Source organism: Neopsephotus bourkii, unplaced genomic scaffold (assembly GCF_033783945.1).
Source record: "Neopsephotus bourkii isolate Nb327-2 ecotype Australia unplaced genomic scaffold, CSIRO-AGI_Nbou_v1 NB_65, whole genome shotgun sequence".
Lineage (NCBI taxonomy): Eukaryota > Metazoa > Chordata > Aves > Psittaciformes > Psittacidae > Neopsephotus > Neopsephotus bourkii.
This window is the reverse complement of record NW_026900582.1, coordinates 1-15534: the sequence shown is the minus strand read 5'-3', so window position 1 is coordinate 15534 and position 15534 is coordinate 1. Positions and strand designations below refer to the sequence as shown.

The 15534-nt window shown below is 44.3% G+C and overlaps 1 protein-coding gene across 1 annotated transcript; it reads right to left on the bottom strand.

Moving 5' to 3' along the window:
* Nucleotides 1-571: 571 nt before the first annotated feature.
* Nucleotides 572-1290, bottom strand: LOC133212257 (uncharacterized; the record flags this gene model as incomplete). Its single annotated transcript, XM_061353452.1, has 1 exon — nt 572-1290. A coding segment is annotated over one exon (719 nt), but the record flags the coding sequence as incomplete, so codon positions are not given.
* Nucleotides 1291-15534: the final 14244 nt, after the last annotated feature.

The window sequence follows — 15534 nt, the reverse complement described above, 5'->3', positions numbered from 1 at the left end:
TGTCCCAAGCCCCTCTCCAGGTTTCCTGCAGCCCCTTTAGGCACTGGAGCTGCTCTAAGGTCTCCCCTTCAGGAGCCTTCTCTTCTCCAGGCTGCCCCAGCCCAGCTCTCTCAGCCTGGCTCCATAGGCTGGAAGTGTTCCCAGCCAGGTCGGATGGGGGAGCTCCGCAGCCCCCGCCATTCCCACATCCAGCTGCAGCTTCTGCGCACGCTCTTCAACGGCCGCCAGAGCGCGGCGGGTATAAAGCGGAGCCGTTCGTGCCCAGCGGCACTCTTGCGTGTTCGTTGTGCTTGTTTGTGGCTTGTCTTCGCCTGTTCAACGTTGGCGCTGGTCGCCGCAGGGATCAGTGCGGTGAGTGCTGGGGAACATAACGGGTCGTGTTGGGGCGTTTCGTGAGGAGAAAATGGGGGTGAGGGCGCTGGGGTCCCGCGGGGTAATCCGGGCTGGGAAGGAGCCCCTCCCGCTTCTCCTGAGGCGCGGAGATGGGCCGGGCTCTCATGACTGACTAACAGCTGAGACGGGCTGGTTCATAGCACTGTGAAACTAAAAGGAAAATAAAGCATGGTTTTACGGTGTGGTGAATCCACCGGAGGTAGCGGTGTGAGCGCTGTGACTGCAGGGACGGCGCGGCCGCGGGGGCCTTGTTGCGCGGGGGGCTTGTTGCGCGGGGGGCTTGTTCGCGGGGGGCTTGTTGCGCGGGGGGCTTGTTGCGCGGGGGGCTTGTTGCGCGGGGGGCTTGTTGCGCGGGGGGCTTGTTGCGCGGGGGGCTTGTTGCGCGGGGGCTTGGTTCGCGGGGGGCTTGTTCGCGGGGGGGCTTGTTGCGCGGGGGGGCTTGTTGCGCGGGGGGCTTGTTGCGCGGGGGCTTGTTGCGCGGGGGCTTGTTGCGCGGGGGGCTTGTTGCGCGGGGGGCTTGTTGCGCGGGGGGCTTGTTGCGCGGGGGCTTGTTCGCGGGGGGCTTGTTGCGCGGGGGGCTTGTTGCGCGGGGGGCTTGTTGCGCGGGGGGCTTGTTGCGCGGGGGCTTGTTGCGCGGGGGCTTGTTGCGCGGGGGGCTTGTTGCGCGGGGGGCTTGTTGCGCGGGGGGCTTGTTGCGCGGGGGGCTTGTTGCGCGGGGGGCTTGTTCGCGGGGGGCTTGTTGCGCGGGGGGCTTGTTGCGCGGGGGGCTTGTTGCGCGGGGGCTTGTTGCGCGGGGGGCTTGTTGCGCGGGGGGCTTGTTGCGCGGGGGGCTTGTTGCGCGGGGGGCTTGTTGCGCGGGGGGCTTGTTGCGCGGGGGGCTTGTTGCGGCTCCAGTGCCTAAAGGGGCTGCAGGAAACCTGGAGAGGGGCTTTGGACAAGGGCCTGTAGGGACAGGCCAAGGGGAATGGCTTGAACCTGCCCGAGGGGAGACTGAGATGAGCTCTGAGGCAGAAGCTCTTCCCTGTGAGGGTGCTGAGGCGCTGGCACAGGGTGCCCAGAGAAGCTGTGGCTGCCCCATCCCTGGCAGTGCTCAAGGCCAGGTTGGACACAGGGGCTTGGAGCAAGCTGCTCCAGTGGAAGGGGTCCCTGCCTGTGGCAGGGGTTGGAACTGGGTGAGCTTTAAAGTCCCTTGCAGTCAAAATCATTCTGTTTTTCTATAATGCTACTTTTTGTGCTTCCATTCTCTGCTTTAGCAAGAAAGAGCATGTTGGCGTTTTTTACTTTGTGGTGATGTTTGTTGTCTTCTATTTTGGTGGGTTGTTTTGTTTGTTTAATTACTTACAAAACCTTCAACAAACACAGCCTCTTATATATTGATCACCTACCTCATGATGTATCCCAGAGAGGGATTTATATGTCTACTCCATATAAACTAGTAATTCCTGTTTATTGCAGTAAGTTTCCAACTCCTTTAGTAGTGAGCTCTTTATTACATTAAAGACTTAATTCAGTTTCATGAGGAATTTATGGTATTATGCTGTGTTTATCTCCAGAGTTCAGGGAAATTGCTTTGTTTTTGTCTAACAACAGTCACTTTGTGCTTCCTCTGCTGCCTTGGGCATTACAGAATCATAGAATAGTTAGGGTTGGAAAGGACCTTAAGATCATCAAGTTCCACTCCCCTGCCATGGGCAGGGACACCTCACTCTAAATCATATCACCCAAGGCCTTGTCCAACCTGGCCTTGAACACTGCCAGGGATGGAGCATTCACAACCTCCTTGGGCAACCTATTCCAGTGCCTCACCACCCTAACAGGAAATAATTTCCTCCTTATGAGGAGGCCATCCAGCCAGTTCTTTATCCACCGAGTGGTCCACCTATCAAACTGGTCCACCTATCAAACTGGTGTCATAAAATAAAAGGTAATTACTACATTTACTGCTTTGTTTAGGTTCCTTTTGCTGCTTTGGCAGATCAGGGTCCTCTTTAAAAAGCTGCTTGCACGCCTAGTGTTTGCAATTCTCTCTGAAATTACTGCATTCTTTGTTTCCCTTCAGAGTGATGGCAGAGGGTTGTACTTTTTTATGCTTTGAGACATTATTCTCAGATCTGGACATCTTGTATGAAGAATTGAGAAAGACTTCGTCTTTGAGAGAGCTTCTTCGATTAGCATTTGCAGGTAAAAGGAACTTAAGTGTGGGTTTTGGTTTGCACCTCCTTGCAGAAAATGGGAATGCTGTAATTATACACAGGAAACATGACATGAAGTGGAAATTGAGTAAAATAAAGTTACAAAAAAGTGAACAAGGACAGTGAAATTGGAAAATTATCATGGGTCCCAGGCAGAGAATGTAGGCTAAATGAAAGTATCTTATGCTGTGGGACTTGAAGACCAGTGGTTAAGGTACCCTGTGTTTTACATAATCTGTGGGGAAAGACCCAGACAGGAGAAAAAAAACTATCTTGGTGGGTATGTTAAGTGAGTGTGTTAAGCCTAATCATGAAACTGTGCAAAGGCACTGATGGATATTTATACAGGTGTTTTATCTTAGCATTCCAGGAGTGCCTGGCTGTGATGAAGACCCACAGTGCTTAAATAACAAGCTTATTTAATCTGACATATTAAAATAGATCTGAATGTTTTATATTGATCTCTTATCCTTTCCTAGGCACAAATAGAGATTACACAGGATCATAGAAATGTTTGTTGGGAGGGTCATCTGGTCACCCAGGCTAACCTCCTGTTTGCAGAGAACTATATCCCTAAGCAGAGGGAGATCATGACGGAGAGCATGGTGCTGAAGCTGAGTGCTTGTGAAAGCCAGACTATTTAAAACCTGTGTCGTCCACCTGTAACCTGTAGCAGTAGTGGGTAAAGCTTAGTGCTTTCTGGCCTCATGCTGGAGAGAAGCCTTTATTCTCACAGCAGCTTTGAACTGTTGGCCCTATGGTTGACAGTTTGACGAGCAAATATTGCTGCTTCTCCTGGGAAGATACTGGTGTTTGGGGAGCATAGAGTTAGATAATTGCTGCATGTGGAGGGGAAGGAAATGGGATTTTCATTTTGTGTTGGAGATGGTTTGGCTTAATGTTCTTTCTTTTTTGGCAGGTCAAGAACCATCTGTTAAGTGTGTGGTCTCTAAAATAAGAGAGCAGATAGTAGTCTTGCATGGTCTCCTGAATAAAATAGAATCTGATTGTCGAGGAAATATTAAAAAGACAACATTGCTAAAAGTAATCTTTTTTTCTTTTTTAATCCTATTCATAAACCACTGGAAGATTCAAAGGGATGTTTGATAAGCGTGTAGTTGTTCTTTTCGAGATCCTCAGTGCTTACAGAAGAAGATGGGGCTTGTACTGGGTTTGCTAATGGTTTATTAAGCAGCTCTCCAGCACAGTGAAAACTAAACATTTTATTTATCAAGGTTTATACATTGAAAGCACATTTTTATCCTAACAGATACATGAGCTAAACAGCAGTTCTATTTTTGCATCCTTGCTATAGCTACAAAAACTATTTAATTAGAGTATTTACGTGTTGTTCCTATAAGTGTTTGCAGTGCTTTCATGTGTTAAGTCTTTCTGAAAGTCTTGTTTGGGGAATGTAGATGAGTTGCCTGTACTATGTGTTGATAGCCCTCACCATTCCCCTGCACAGACTTACTAAAGTATATGATAAAGACTTTTCTTGCCTAACAGTTATTTGCTGCTTTGAGGGCAAGGACAGACATTCTTAGATTTATTTATGAGTTCTACAAGTTGCTTTTGGGAAAGTGCGGGGTGAAGAAGTGAGATGATGAGGGGAGAGAAAAGAACACCTGTTGCCAAGTTAAAAATTACTTTAGCAATACCCTAATAGTAAACTAATTTTATGTGCTTGACATTAATACTTCAAGATTTCTGATGAAGTCTTAATATTAATTTTAGGAGCTCCAAGACACCACGGAGAAGGAACAGAAAGAAGCACAGCGCTTTCTGGAAGCGTTTTCTACTCGTTCTTCTGTGTTGTGGAACTGGTACGAGATACATAAGTATAGAGGGTTTGGGCTCCTCCTGGCATTCATTTTCCTGTATATTAACTGTGAACTGGGAGATGAGGTGGTTGTATGTATTGATTCTAAAGTTTGCTCCTGACTGTGCACCGTCAAGCTTGTGCTAGAACCCAATAAAGTCAGTCCCTTAGGTAAAACCTATAAAACACCAGTCATCTTCCCTACCAAGAAGGACACTGGGTTTGAGGGTGTTGCTTTGAGCAACACATGAAATCTCAGCCATCATGTCAACAGATGGGGCAATACTGTGCCCTTCAGTGACTGTAGGGCCCTTTCAAAGAAAGATCTCTTCTTGTGAGGTTAGATTGAAGTACAGAATCAGTTATTTGTGATAGATCAGCTTGGTACTGCTTTAAGTTACTTATGTTGCACATCTCAGCCCAGTAATGTCCTTGTGTTCAGATGGATTAGGCTAAATGCATCCTCTTTGCCGTCCTCATACAAGTGAGTAGGAGAGCAGCTGGGTGTGTGACTGGCGAATAATTTGGTGTTTGAGGCTCGAAGCTGAGGGCTTCAAGGAAGAGTAATTTTATGAAAATAATTCTCTCATAATCACTCAAAGCAAGACATTCCTCAGGTTTTGGGAGCTTGTCTAAGGAACAGAAATTCATATATAAACAACCCTAGCCTGCTGCATGGGGTTGGATTCCTTTGCTTTATAACCTTAATGGGTGAGTCAGGATTCCCAGGATTTGAAGTTGTTTCAAAGAGCTGTGAAGTGTTTGAGATCTGCCTGTTAGGCTGCAGCTCTGTGCTGTGGTTCATGTGATGAAAAGAGAGGCCTCATGTTCTGTGTGAAATATAATGGTATCTTGAATTCCAAACTGCTCTGTGCTGTGTTTGGACTGCTTCTAATTCATAAAATCATTGAATCATAGAATAGTTTGGGTTGGAAAGGACCTTAAGGTAATCTAGTTCCAACCCCCGTGCCGTGGGCATGGATAGCAGCCTCTCTAGCAGAGAAGTAAAGAGCTATCCTGAAGTCAGCTGAAGAATGCAGCTTACAATGGAGTAAGCATGCTTTATTAATTCTTTCAGAAGAGATTCTGAATTGTCTTCCTTCACGCAGATGGTTTGGAGCTTAGGCCTGTGAGTGAGCAGACTTGATACTGTAATGGTATTCTCCTTATACTTACCTGCAGTTTATACACTTAATATTTATTCATTTTACAGTAATTTGCGGAAAACCCTGAAAAGTGATAAAATGCAACTAAGAATAGAAACAAAACCGACAGAGGCATCTGGAGCTAGCGATATGCCCGCAGTAGAAAAAAAAGATGTTCAACAAGTTCCTTCGTGAGTATTCATGGCTTTTCTTACCACTGTCAAGCCAGTCTGGTGGCAAGGGCAGGATTGGGAGAATGAGCTCTTGCAGATCTGAGACTGACAGAGCCGCTTTAAAGTTGTAGATGTTCCACAGGGTGGAACATCGTGATGTCAGCTCCAGATAGCTTATGTGCAACACTGGAAAACCCGGAAGTGAAAATAATGGAGGTGTTTATGTTCATTTCTGATGTGTATGTTGGGAAGATGAGAAATCATCACTTAAACCCCAAGCCGCTCATCTCTGAAGTCGCTTTGAGTTTATGAAATATCATAGCTGATGTATGTATAGATGGGTTCTCCTTGTGTTCTGCGTAGAAGCAGAAATAAAAAGAGCCATCACCTTGTAAGAGGAAAGGTACGGTTATGCTTAAAAGGAAAACTAATAATAAGTGCTGGTTTTATTCAACCTAACAGTTGGTTTCTGACAGCGTTCAGGTCTTGACTTACCGATCTGCTCTGGGACAAGAAGTAAATCAGACTTGTTAAAAGCAACAAAGACCACCAGTGAAAGATCCAAGATTTCTGGAATGGAAAGCTGTGGGTTTTTTCCCCTGCCATCAGGATCTGATTAATAGATGTTCTTGCCTGCAGTCTGTCGTGTAGTAATAACTTTTCTTAAATGGCATTTTTTGGACAAGGACAAATATTTCTGGCAAAATGAGGGAGTTCTCTTGATGCCTGAAGCTAAATTCGTACCCTAAAATCCCAAAATGTCTTAGGTTGGAAGGGACCTTAAAGCTCACCCAGTTCCAACCCTTTGCCACAGGCAGCGACACCTTCCACTAGAGCAGCTTGCTCCAAGCCCTGTCCAACCTGGCTTTGGACACTGCTAGGGATGGGGCAGCCACAGCTTCTCTGGGCACCCTGTGCCAGTGTCTCCCATGTTGTCACTTCTTGCTGTTCACTTTGTTGTGCAATGAAGTATCAAGCAAGTGCTAGACAGAGCGTACTTGGTCAGGATCCATCTGTATTGCTGTAAATAGGTCTTCAGTCGTCTTCCTCAAACATTTCTCCATTGACTTCCTCCATTTCTGTTCCTATATGTCCCAAAATGCATGGGGAGCCAAGCACTAATTGTCCTTTGAGTGCGTTTTGTAAGTGATGGAGAAAGGAAAGCACTTGAGCGGTGGGGATGCAGGCCTTCAACTCTGAGGAAGAATGAGAATGCACACACAGAGGAATGGGACAGTTCATGGCTTTAGCTGTTTTTCTTTCATATTCTTGGTTTTGATGTTCTCATTTAGGAGAGGAATCTCACTGAAATAAAAAAGCAAGTTGAGTATGTCTTAAGCCCTTTGTATTCCAGATCTTTATTAGAGAGCAGTTTATCATTACACAAAAGCAAGGTTTTGAAACCTGCTTCCGTTCTTTCTTTTTGTAGTTCAGGTTAGCAGCCAACTGTGTAAATGTACTCATTGCAGCTATATAGAGTCAAGGTAGTGGGTGGGAACCCAAAGGAGAAGTACCTGCGGGTCCTAGATGGTATAGATGAGCAGGGAATCCTAGAATCATAGAATAGTTAGTGTTGGAAAGGACCTTAAGGTCATCAAGCTCCAACCCCCCTGCCATGAGCAGTGACACCTCGCTCTAAACCATATTACCCAAGGCTCTGTCCAATCCACCCTTGAACACTGCCGTGGATGGAGCATTCACAACTTCCCTGGGCAACCCATTCCAGTGCCTCACCACCCTAACAGGAAAGAATTTCCTCCTTATATCCAATATAAACTTCCCCTGTTTAAGTTTTAACCCATTACCCCTTGTCCTATCACTCCAGTCCCTAATGAAGAGTCCATCCCCAGCATCCCTATAGGCCCCCTTCAGATACTGGAAGGCTGCTATGAGGTCTCCACGCAGCCTTCTCTTCTCCAGGCTGAACAGCCCCAACTTTCTCAGCCGATCTTCATATGGGAGGTGCTCCAGTCCCCTGATCATTCCCGTGTCCCTCCTCTGGACTTGTTCCAACAGTTCCATGTCTTTTTTATGTTGAGGACACCAGAACTGCACACAATGCTCCAGGTGAGGTCTCACAAGAGCAGAGTAGAGGGGCAGGATCACCTCCTTCGACCTGCTGGTCACGCTCCTTTTGATGCAGCCCAGGATACGGTTGGCTTTCTGGGCTGCAAGCGCACACTGAAGCTGGCTCATGTTCATTTTCTCTTGGAAAGGTATGTTTGTTGTGGTGAGGCAGATAGCAGAAGACTGGGGTGTATGGGAGGAATGGCGTTTTAAGATGTGAACTCGCATCTCTTGTTCCTTGTGTTTATTCTATTTCCTACCCTCCTACACCACCAGAAGTCCACAGCATTCCCTGAGGGAACTGTTTGCTGATGTTCCCTGCCACTAGTGCTAGAACATGGGTGACAGGATCAGTTTTGTGCAGTGCCTCATCTTGTTTTTCAGGTGTTTAAATCTGAATTAGTGTGACTGGTTTTCAGAAGGGCTCTGTCTTGTGGTGTGGCGGGGGGCAGAGCATTCCCCTGTCCCTGAGTTGCAGACCAGTTTGGGAGTCCAGCAGGTGGCACTGGCTGTCCTCTACACTGCAGTCATTGTCCTTATCGAGAAGGGCACTGGGTTTGGGGGTGTTGCATTGAGCAGCACATGAAATCTCAGCCATCATGTCAACAGATGGGGCACTGCTGTGCCCTTCAGTGACTGTAGGGCCCTTTCAAAGAAAGATCTCTTGTGAGGTTAGATTGAAGTACAGAATCAGTTATTTGTGATAGATCAGCTTGGTACTGCTTTAAGTTACTTATGTTGCACATCTCAGCCCAGTAATGTCCTTGTGTTCAGATGGATTAGGCTAAATGCATCCTCTTTGCCGTCCTCATACAAGTGAGTAGGAGAGCAGCTGGGTGTGTGACTGGCGAATAATTTGGTGTTTGAGGCTCGAAGCTGAGGGCTTCAAGGAAGAGTAATTTTATGAAAATAATTCTCTCATAATCACTCAAAGCAAGACATTCCTCAGGTTTTGGGAGCTTGTCTAAGGAACAGAAATTCATATATAAACAACCCTAGCCTGCTGCATGGGGTTGGATTCCTTTGCTTTATAACCTTAATGGGTGAGTCAGGATTCCCAGGATTTGAAGTTGTTTCAAAGAGCTGTGAAGTGTTTGAGATCTGCCTGTTAGGCTGCAGCTCTGTGCTGTGGTTCATGTGATGAAAAGAGAGGCCTCATGTTCTGTGTGAAATATAATGGTATCTTGAATTCCAAACTGCTCTGTGCTGTGTTTGGACTGCTTCTAATTCATAAAATCATTGAATCATAGAATAGTTTGGGTTGGAAAGGACCTTAAGGTAATCTAGTTCCAACCCCCGTGCCGTGGGCATGGATAGCAGCCTCTCTAGCAGAGAAGTAAAGAGCTATCCTGAAGTCAGCTGAAGAATGCAGCTTACAATGGAGTAAGCATGCTTTATTAATTCTTTTTCTTTCAGAAGAGATTCTGAATTGTCTTCATTCACGCAGATGGTTTGGAGCTTAGGCCTGTGAGTGAGCAGACTTGATACTGTAATGGTATTCTCCTTATACTTACCTGCAGTTTATACACTTAATATTCATTCATTTTACAGTAATTTGTGGAAAATCCTGAAAAGTGATAAAATTAAATCATGGGAAGTACCAAGATTCCAAAAGGCATCTGTATTAAGAGTATTGGCCAAGGAAATGCTCGAAGTAACAGCAGAAGATCTTGAAGAAATTCCTTCGTAAGTATTCATGGCTTTTCTTACCACTGTCAAGCCAGTCTGGTGGCAAGGGCAGGATTGGGAGAATGAGCTCTTGCAGATCTGAGACTGACAGAGCCGCTTTAAAGTTGTAGATGTTCCACAGGGTGGAACATCGTGATGTCAGCTCCAGATAGCTTATGTGCAACACTGGAAAACCCGGAAGTGAAAATAATGGAGGTGTTTATGTTCATTTCTGATGTGTATGTTGGGAAGATGAGAAATCATCACTTAAACCCCAAGCCGCTCATCTCTGAAGTCGCTTTGAGTTTATGAAATATCATAGCTGATGTATGTATAGATGGGTTCTCCTTGTGTTCTGCGTAGAAGCAGAAATAAAAAGAGCCATCACCTTGTAAGAGAAAGGTACGGTTATGCTTAAAAGGAAAACTAAGAGTAAATGCTGGTTTTATTCAACCTAACAGTTGGTTTCTGACAGCGTTCAGGTCTTGACTTACCGATCTGCTCTGGGACAGGAAAAGAAACCAGACTTTTTAGAAGAAAAAAAAAAAAAAGGCCTCCCATTCTAACATCCCAGATTTTTGGAATGTAAAGCTGTGGGTTTTTTCCCCTACTGTGAGGATCTGATTGTTAGAGGTCCTTGTGTCCTGGGTTCAGCTGTGGCAGCCATTTTTCTCCTTTTTAGGAGCTGTTTTTTCACCCCTGGGGCAGTTGATTCCAGGTGTACTGGATGCCCCTCCATGTAATGTGAACTGTGGCCAGCACTCTGCTGCCAAAGGGATTGACAAAAATGCCTTGGCAATATCAATTGTGACATCTGACTTGGCTGCCTTTGATTCCAGTTCATATTGAAGTTCTAGCATGTCCGGTATGGCAGCACTGAATGGTGCTGTGACTTCATTCAGGCTACGAAAGTCTACTTACTGTTAGTCTCCCCTCTCTGTTACGCTTTCACACTGGCCATATGGGGCTAAACTGGCCAGACCGTATCAACTTGCCCCATCCTGCCCTGCTCCATTAAAGAGCATTTTGCAGTCTGTCATGTAGGAATAACTTTTCCTAAATGGCATTTTTTGGACAAGGACAAATATTTCTGCCAAAATGAGGGGATTCTCTTGATGACTAAATTGTTATTCTAGAATTACAGAAGGTTTAGTTTGGAAGGGAACTTAAAGCTTATCCAGTCCCAACCCCTGCCACGCGCAGGGACACCTTCCACTGGAGCAGCTTGCTCCAAGCCCCTGTGTCCAACCTGGCCTTGAACACTGCCAGGGATGGGGCAGCCACAGCTTCTCTGGGCACCCTGTGCCAGCGCCTCAGCACCCTCACAGGGAAGAGCTTCTGCCTAAGAGCTCATCTCAGTCTCCCCTCGGGCAGGTTCAAGCCATTCCCCTTGGCCTGTCCCTACAGGCCCTTGTCCCAAACCCCTCTCCAGGTTTCCTGCAGCCCCTTTAGGCACTGGAGCTGCTCTAAGGTCTCCCCTTCAGGAGCCTTCTCTTCTCCACGCTGACCCAGCCCAGCTCTCTCAGCCTGGCTCCAGAGCAGAGCTGCTTCAGCTCTCGCAGAATCTCTATGGCCTCCTCTGGGCTCACTGGTTCATTGTTACCGGGTCTGGATTCAGTGTGTTCCCTGATAGCACTTATTTCTAAGATTATTTTTTTGTGGGTCTGAATGTTGAGCTAGTGAAGCACGACGACCCTTGGTTATTTCTTAAAAGTGTGTGCTGCTGGTATATTTTACTCTGATGATCATTTCTGGTACATGGTGGATTTAATCCTGGAGGTACTTCTCTCTGATAAAATTTTGGAAAGTTGAATCTGGAGTACATGAAGTTTTAGTCCCATGCTATGGCAGGAGTAGTTCCAGCCAAACATTCCAGCCAAATATTGTGTCTTCCACTTAAAACTACAATCTTCCATGTAACTTCTTGTCTGTTTCATTGTCCCTAAAAATGGAAGACTTTTCACTACTGATCCCAGGTGGGGAGGATAGGGACAGAGCCCAGATGGATTCTCTTCTGTTTATTCCAGATTTATAGAAAGGTCACATCTTAAACTGTGCTTCTGGAGCTGTAGAAGTATTTTTACTTATATGGGAAAAGCATGTTTGTGGAGGATGATTTACATGAATTTAAATAGTACTGTTTATCTACCATTTTTTATTTGTTGCCTGGCAGTGTTGTAATAGAAGATTGGGAGAGTCTGCTAAGCTTGCCATCTCACGTACTATTTATTCAAATCTAACCAGCAAGCTTGTGACCCAAGTTTTCTCACACTTCACATATTGAACAATGTGTTTTCTCACACTTCACATTAGAACAATGAGAATTAGGCTCATATCTCAGTTCTCTAGGTCAGCACTGGTTCCGATGTCAGGTCTCTTTATACCTGCTGCATCTTTATGCAGCTGTAGTCCTAAAGCTGCTTGGCTGTGCTAGCACAGGGCTGTGCCTATGCTAAGCCTGTCTGAGAGACTTAGTAAAGCACAAATGCATCACATATGTGTCTAAATCCTATACCAGCTGGGTATCTTGGATTTTGCATCTGCCAAGAGTCTCATTCCTCTCTCCTTTCCTCCCACAGCTGCTATAGATTGTAACTGAATAATCTAGGTGGTTTTCACGCTCTTTGTGCTGAATGTGATCAATAGTCTATCCCTGACATCATTAGGACACAAAAAAAGGGGTATTGTCTGCAGTGGCTTCCTAGTTTTGGAACCCTGCAGCAGGTATTTAGCAGAGGTCCGTGCTGTGTTAAGTGTAGATACAAGAGTCCCTTGATCAAACAGAATGCTTCAGCACAGTAAGAAACTTGCAAATTATCTCACCCTTCAAATCTGTTACAGAAAGGCACTTTTTGGAGGAAGAGAAAGGAAGTTGCACAGTGGATGTCTCAGTTAACATTGAATTCAAGGCAAAAGAAAATGCTTGCTTTATTCCCTGTATAAAATTCTTACCACTTAAGATATTTTAGAATCTGCACATTCGTTATAACTCTCAAGTCTCAGAAGATGGTAACTTGGGGGAACAGAGGAGGTTTTTTTTAGCCTAAGCACTTTTGAGGAAGCAGGGGCTAGCCATTAGGAGGAGGTTCATCTCTTTTCCAGTGACATATATGTGATATATACTGATGTTTTTTTCTTTGAAGAGCATAGCACTGTGCTTTGGTTTTCATACCTAGGGAGAAAAACGTTTTGAAAAGAGCTGCTGTGGATTAAAAAAAGAAATTGGGTCACTCTTTTAAAGAATAAAAAAGAATCTGATTTTTTTTTTGCTTTTGATGTAGTAAAATAGTTTTTAAAGTTATTTTAAATCTAAATTAAATGGGTGAATTTGTAACTTCTCAACTTTGTATGTTCATGTTGCTGTATGTACAAATGGAAATAAATACCAGCATTTATGTGTTTGCCACCCATAGCTGATCAAAACATAATGGGGGGTTTGTGGCCCTTACTGTTATGCACAGAAAAAAAATTGCAGTTTCTTTTGGCAGAATTTCATTTCAGATGAAGGCACCTACATGTAAATGTCTGTAATACTGGTGTCCCTATGCTTACTGGGTGCCCCAGCTCCCCCTCTTGTCCCTGAATGCCTTTGGAGAAACCAGGAGGCAGTTGGCTAAGCCTAACTCCCTGGTGCCATTGCAGATGCTGTAGCATGCACTGTCAGATCTTTAGTTAGTGAGTTGTCTCTAAACCCCAGCACATCTGCTGGCCACTGCCAAGCACCTTGGATTCCTGGGGGCCTCTCATTGAGCTTTCATTTCTTGGGCTCAGGTAACCAAATCCTGCTTTTCTGTTTCTGCTTCCCACACTCTTTGTCTTCTGATAGTGGGAGCATAGGAACCTAAATATAGGTATTTTGTCCTCTGGCCTTAATCTTTGTAACTCTGCACCCTCCCCTGTGACTTTATAAATAGGCTAAGGGATACAGATAGAGCAATAAATAGCAGTTAATGTATACAGGCAAGGCCCTTCTGTGGTTGTTTATGCCAAGTGTGACTGAACTTCAGGGGTGGAAGTGCTGCTTTTGTTTGAACAGATGCTATTTGCAAACTTTGAGTCTGGATTAATCAAAGTATCAATACAGTAGAAGACTGGTAGCAAATAACTTAGCACCTCAGTCTGGAGTTAGAGCAAATGCTTTGAATTCAGGAGTTTTTACACTCCCCATGCAGGCCTGTGTCCCTCGCAGGGACTGGCTATTCTTCAAATTGACAGCGAACACTTATTTCTAGTTGGCAATTGTAGAATGCCTGCCCACATTGTGGTTTGGTATATTGGATTTCTCATTGATTAGCTACTTGTGCTTTTAATGCTTTGTATGTTTTCCAGATATGTTTCTCCATTCAGATTAAAATGAGGGAAGAAATTTCCTGTTCATTGATCTTTTCAGTCTTACTCTCCTACAGCTTTTAGCCACCTGATGTACCAACCTAAAGAACTCTGTTCTTAAAATTAATTACACCACTTCCCTCAGTTCCACACATCAGCAAACTGGTACTGAACCAAACACCAACAGCCAAGTTTGGTGTGTTGTAGTGCCTGAAAAGCAATCACAGGATAATTCAGGTTACAAGGGTGCCCTCTCTGTTACTGTAGTGGTTTCTGGGATTTTACTTTGTCTTCAGCTTACTGCTGGTTTATGTGGGTTTCAGCCTTTGTTTTTAGGTAATGGCTCCTCAGTTTGTAGCATGTTTCCTTTTTTCTTGAATTCATGCCTTTACATTATAAATACTAAATAGCTTAATTTGCAAATATTCCAGTGTTCTAATGCTTCCACATAACTTTGTTTTTATCTTCTGTGTTTCCTGCACCTCTAGGCTGTTATTGGCAGATCTTACTATTTTAGTGCCAGTTTTATGAATCGCTCTGAAAGTTCAGAGGAACTGTGTCTTGCATAGCTCAGTATGGTTCACAATAAAACAGAGAAAACACAAAATGGGTATTTCTTCAGAAAAATACAGGAATGGCCCTAGGATCACACACAGTATCTAGTGCGAGTAACATTGCACTCTTAGGCAGAAACATTTAATTTCAGTCTTGGCTTGTACAGTGTTTTCTGCAATGCTGTTTGATTTTTCTTTTTCTGCATTTGTATTTCAAGTGGTACAATGTAACAGCAACCTTTGTTCCATCTTGAAATGCTTCTTACAACTTAAGCACTGGGGTTTTTCTTTACTTAATTTAGCTTTCTAATGTTTCATCTCTTGTTTTAAGTTTTACCATGGCTTTTTACTTTCAAGATTATTAGGCAGTCAAGGAAATGAGTGAAATTAACTACTATGTTTATTCATTAACACAGAGCAGAAAAACAGAAGAAGAAACTGAATGAGGTGTTAAATGAAGGGAGATGAAAGAGAAAAATAAGCACAGAACTCTGATTTTCTGGTTACTGATTTTTATTTTTTATTTGCAGGTATATGAAAGGCCGCATAACATGTGATCAGATCAATGCAGTTGTTAAAAATTTAAACACAGCAGTGATGAGCAAATACAGGATCCGCAATCAGCCTCTAAGTTCTATGAGTACAACAAGCAGAAACCTGTACTACAGATACTTAAGAGAAGAAAAGGAGAACGGTGAAGGTATTTCTTTTATCCCTTTGTTAGTACCAAATTCGTAACATTTGGATATTGCAGCACAAGTATGAAGATACTGAACAAAATACTGAATTATTAATGACAGCACGTGCTTTTCACGTTATGGTGTAACTCAGAGCATTTTCTTCTCAGCAAATAGTCTATGCAGGCTGTGTTAAATGGTGGAACAGTCTAACCTGCTGGAGTGAAGATGTTCAGGAAATCTGCTGTTGCTTATTCTCAGATGAAAAAAAACTGTGAAAAAAATGATGGTTTGTGGAGTTACAGTGCTTCAGGAGCCTGGAACTTGGGAAGTTCTGCTTCCGCCTCCATGTAAGGGAAGGGGAACAGAAATGAGGTTTGGATCCAGATTAGATTCTAGGCCATAAGGAATAGAAGTGTCTTATTACTGTACTGGTCTGGGTAATCAGTAAAAAATCCCTTTTATGTTCTCAGTATATAAAACCTTTTAAAATACTCAATATAAAAACCTTTTC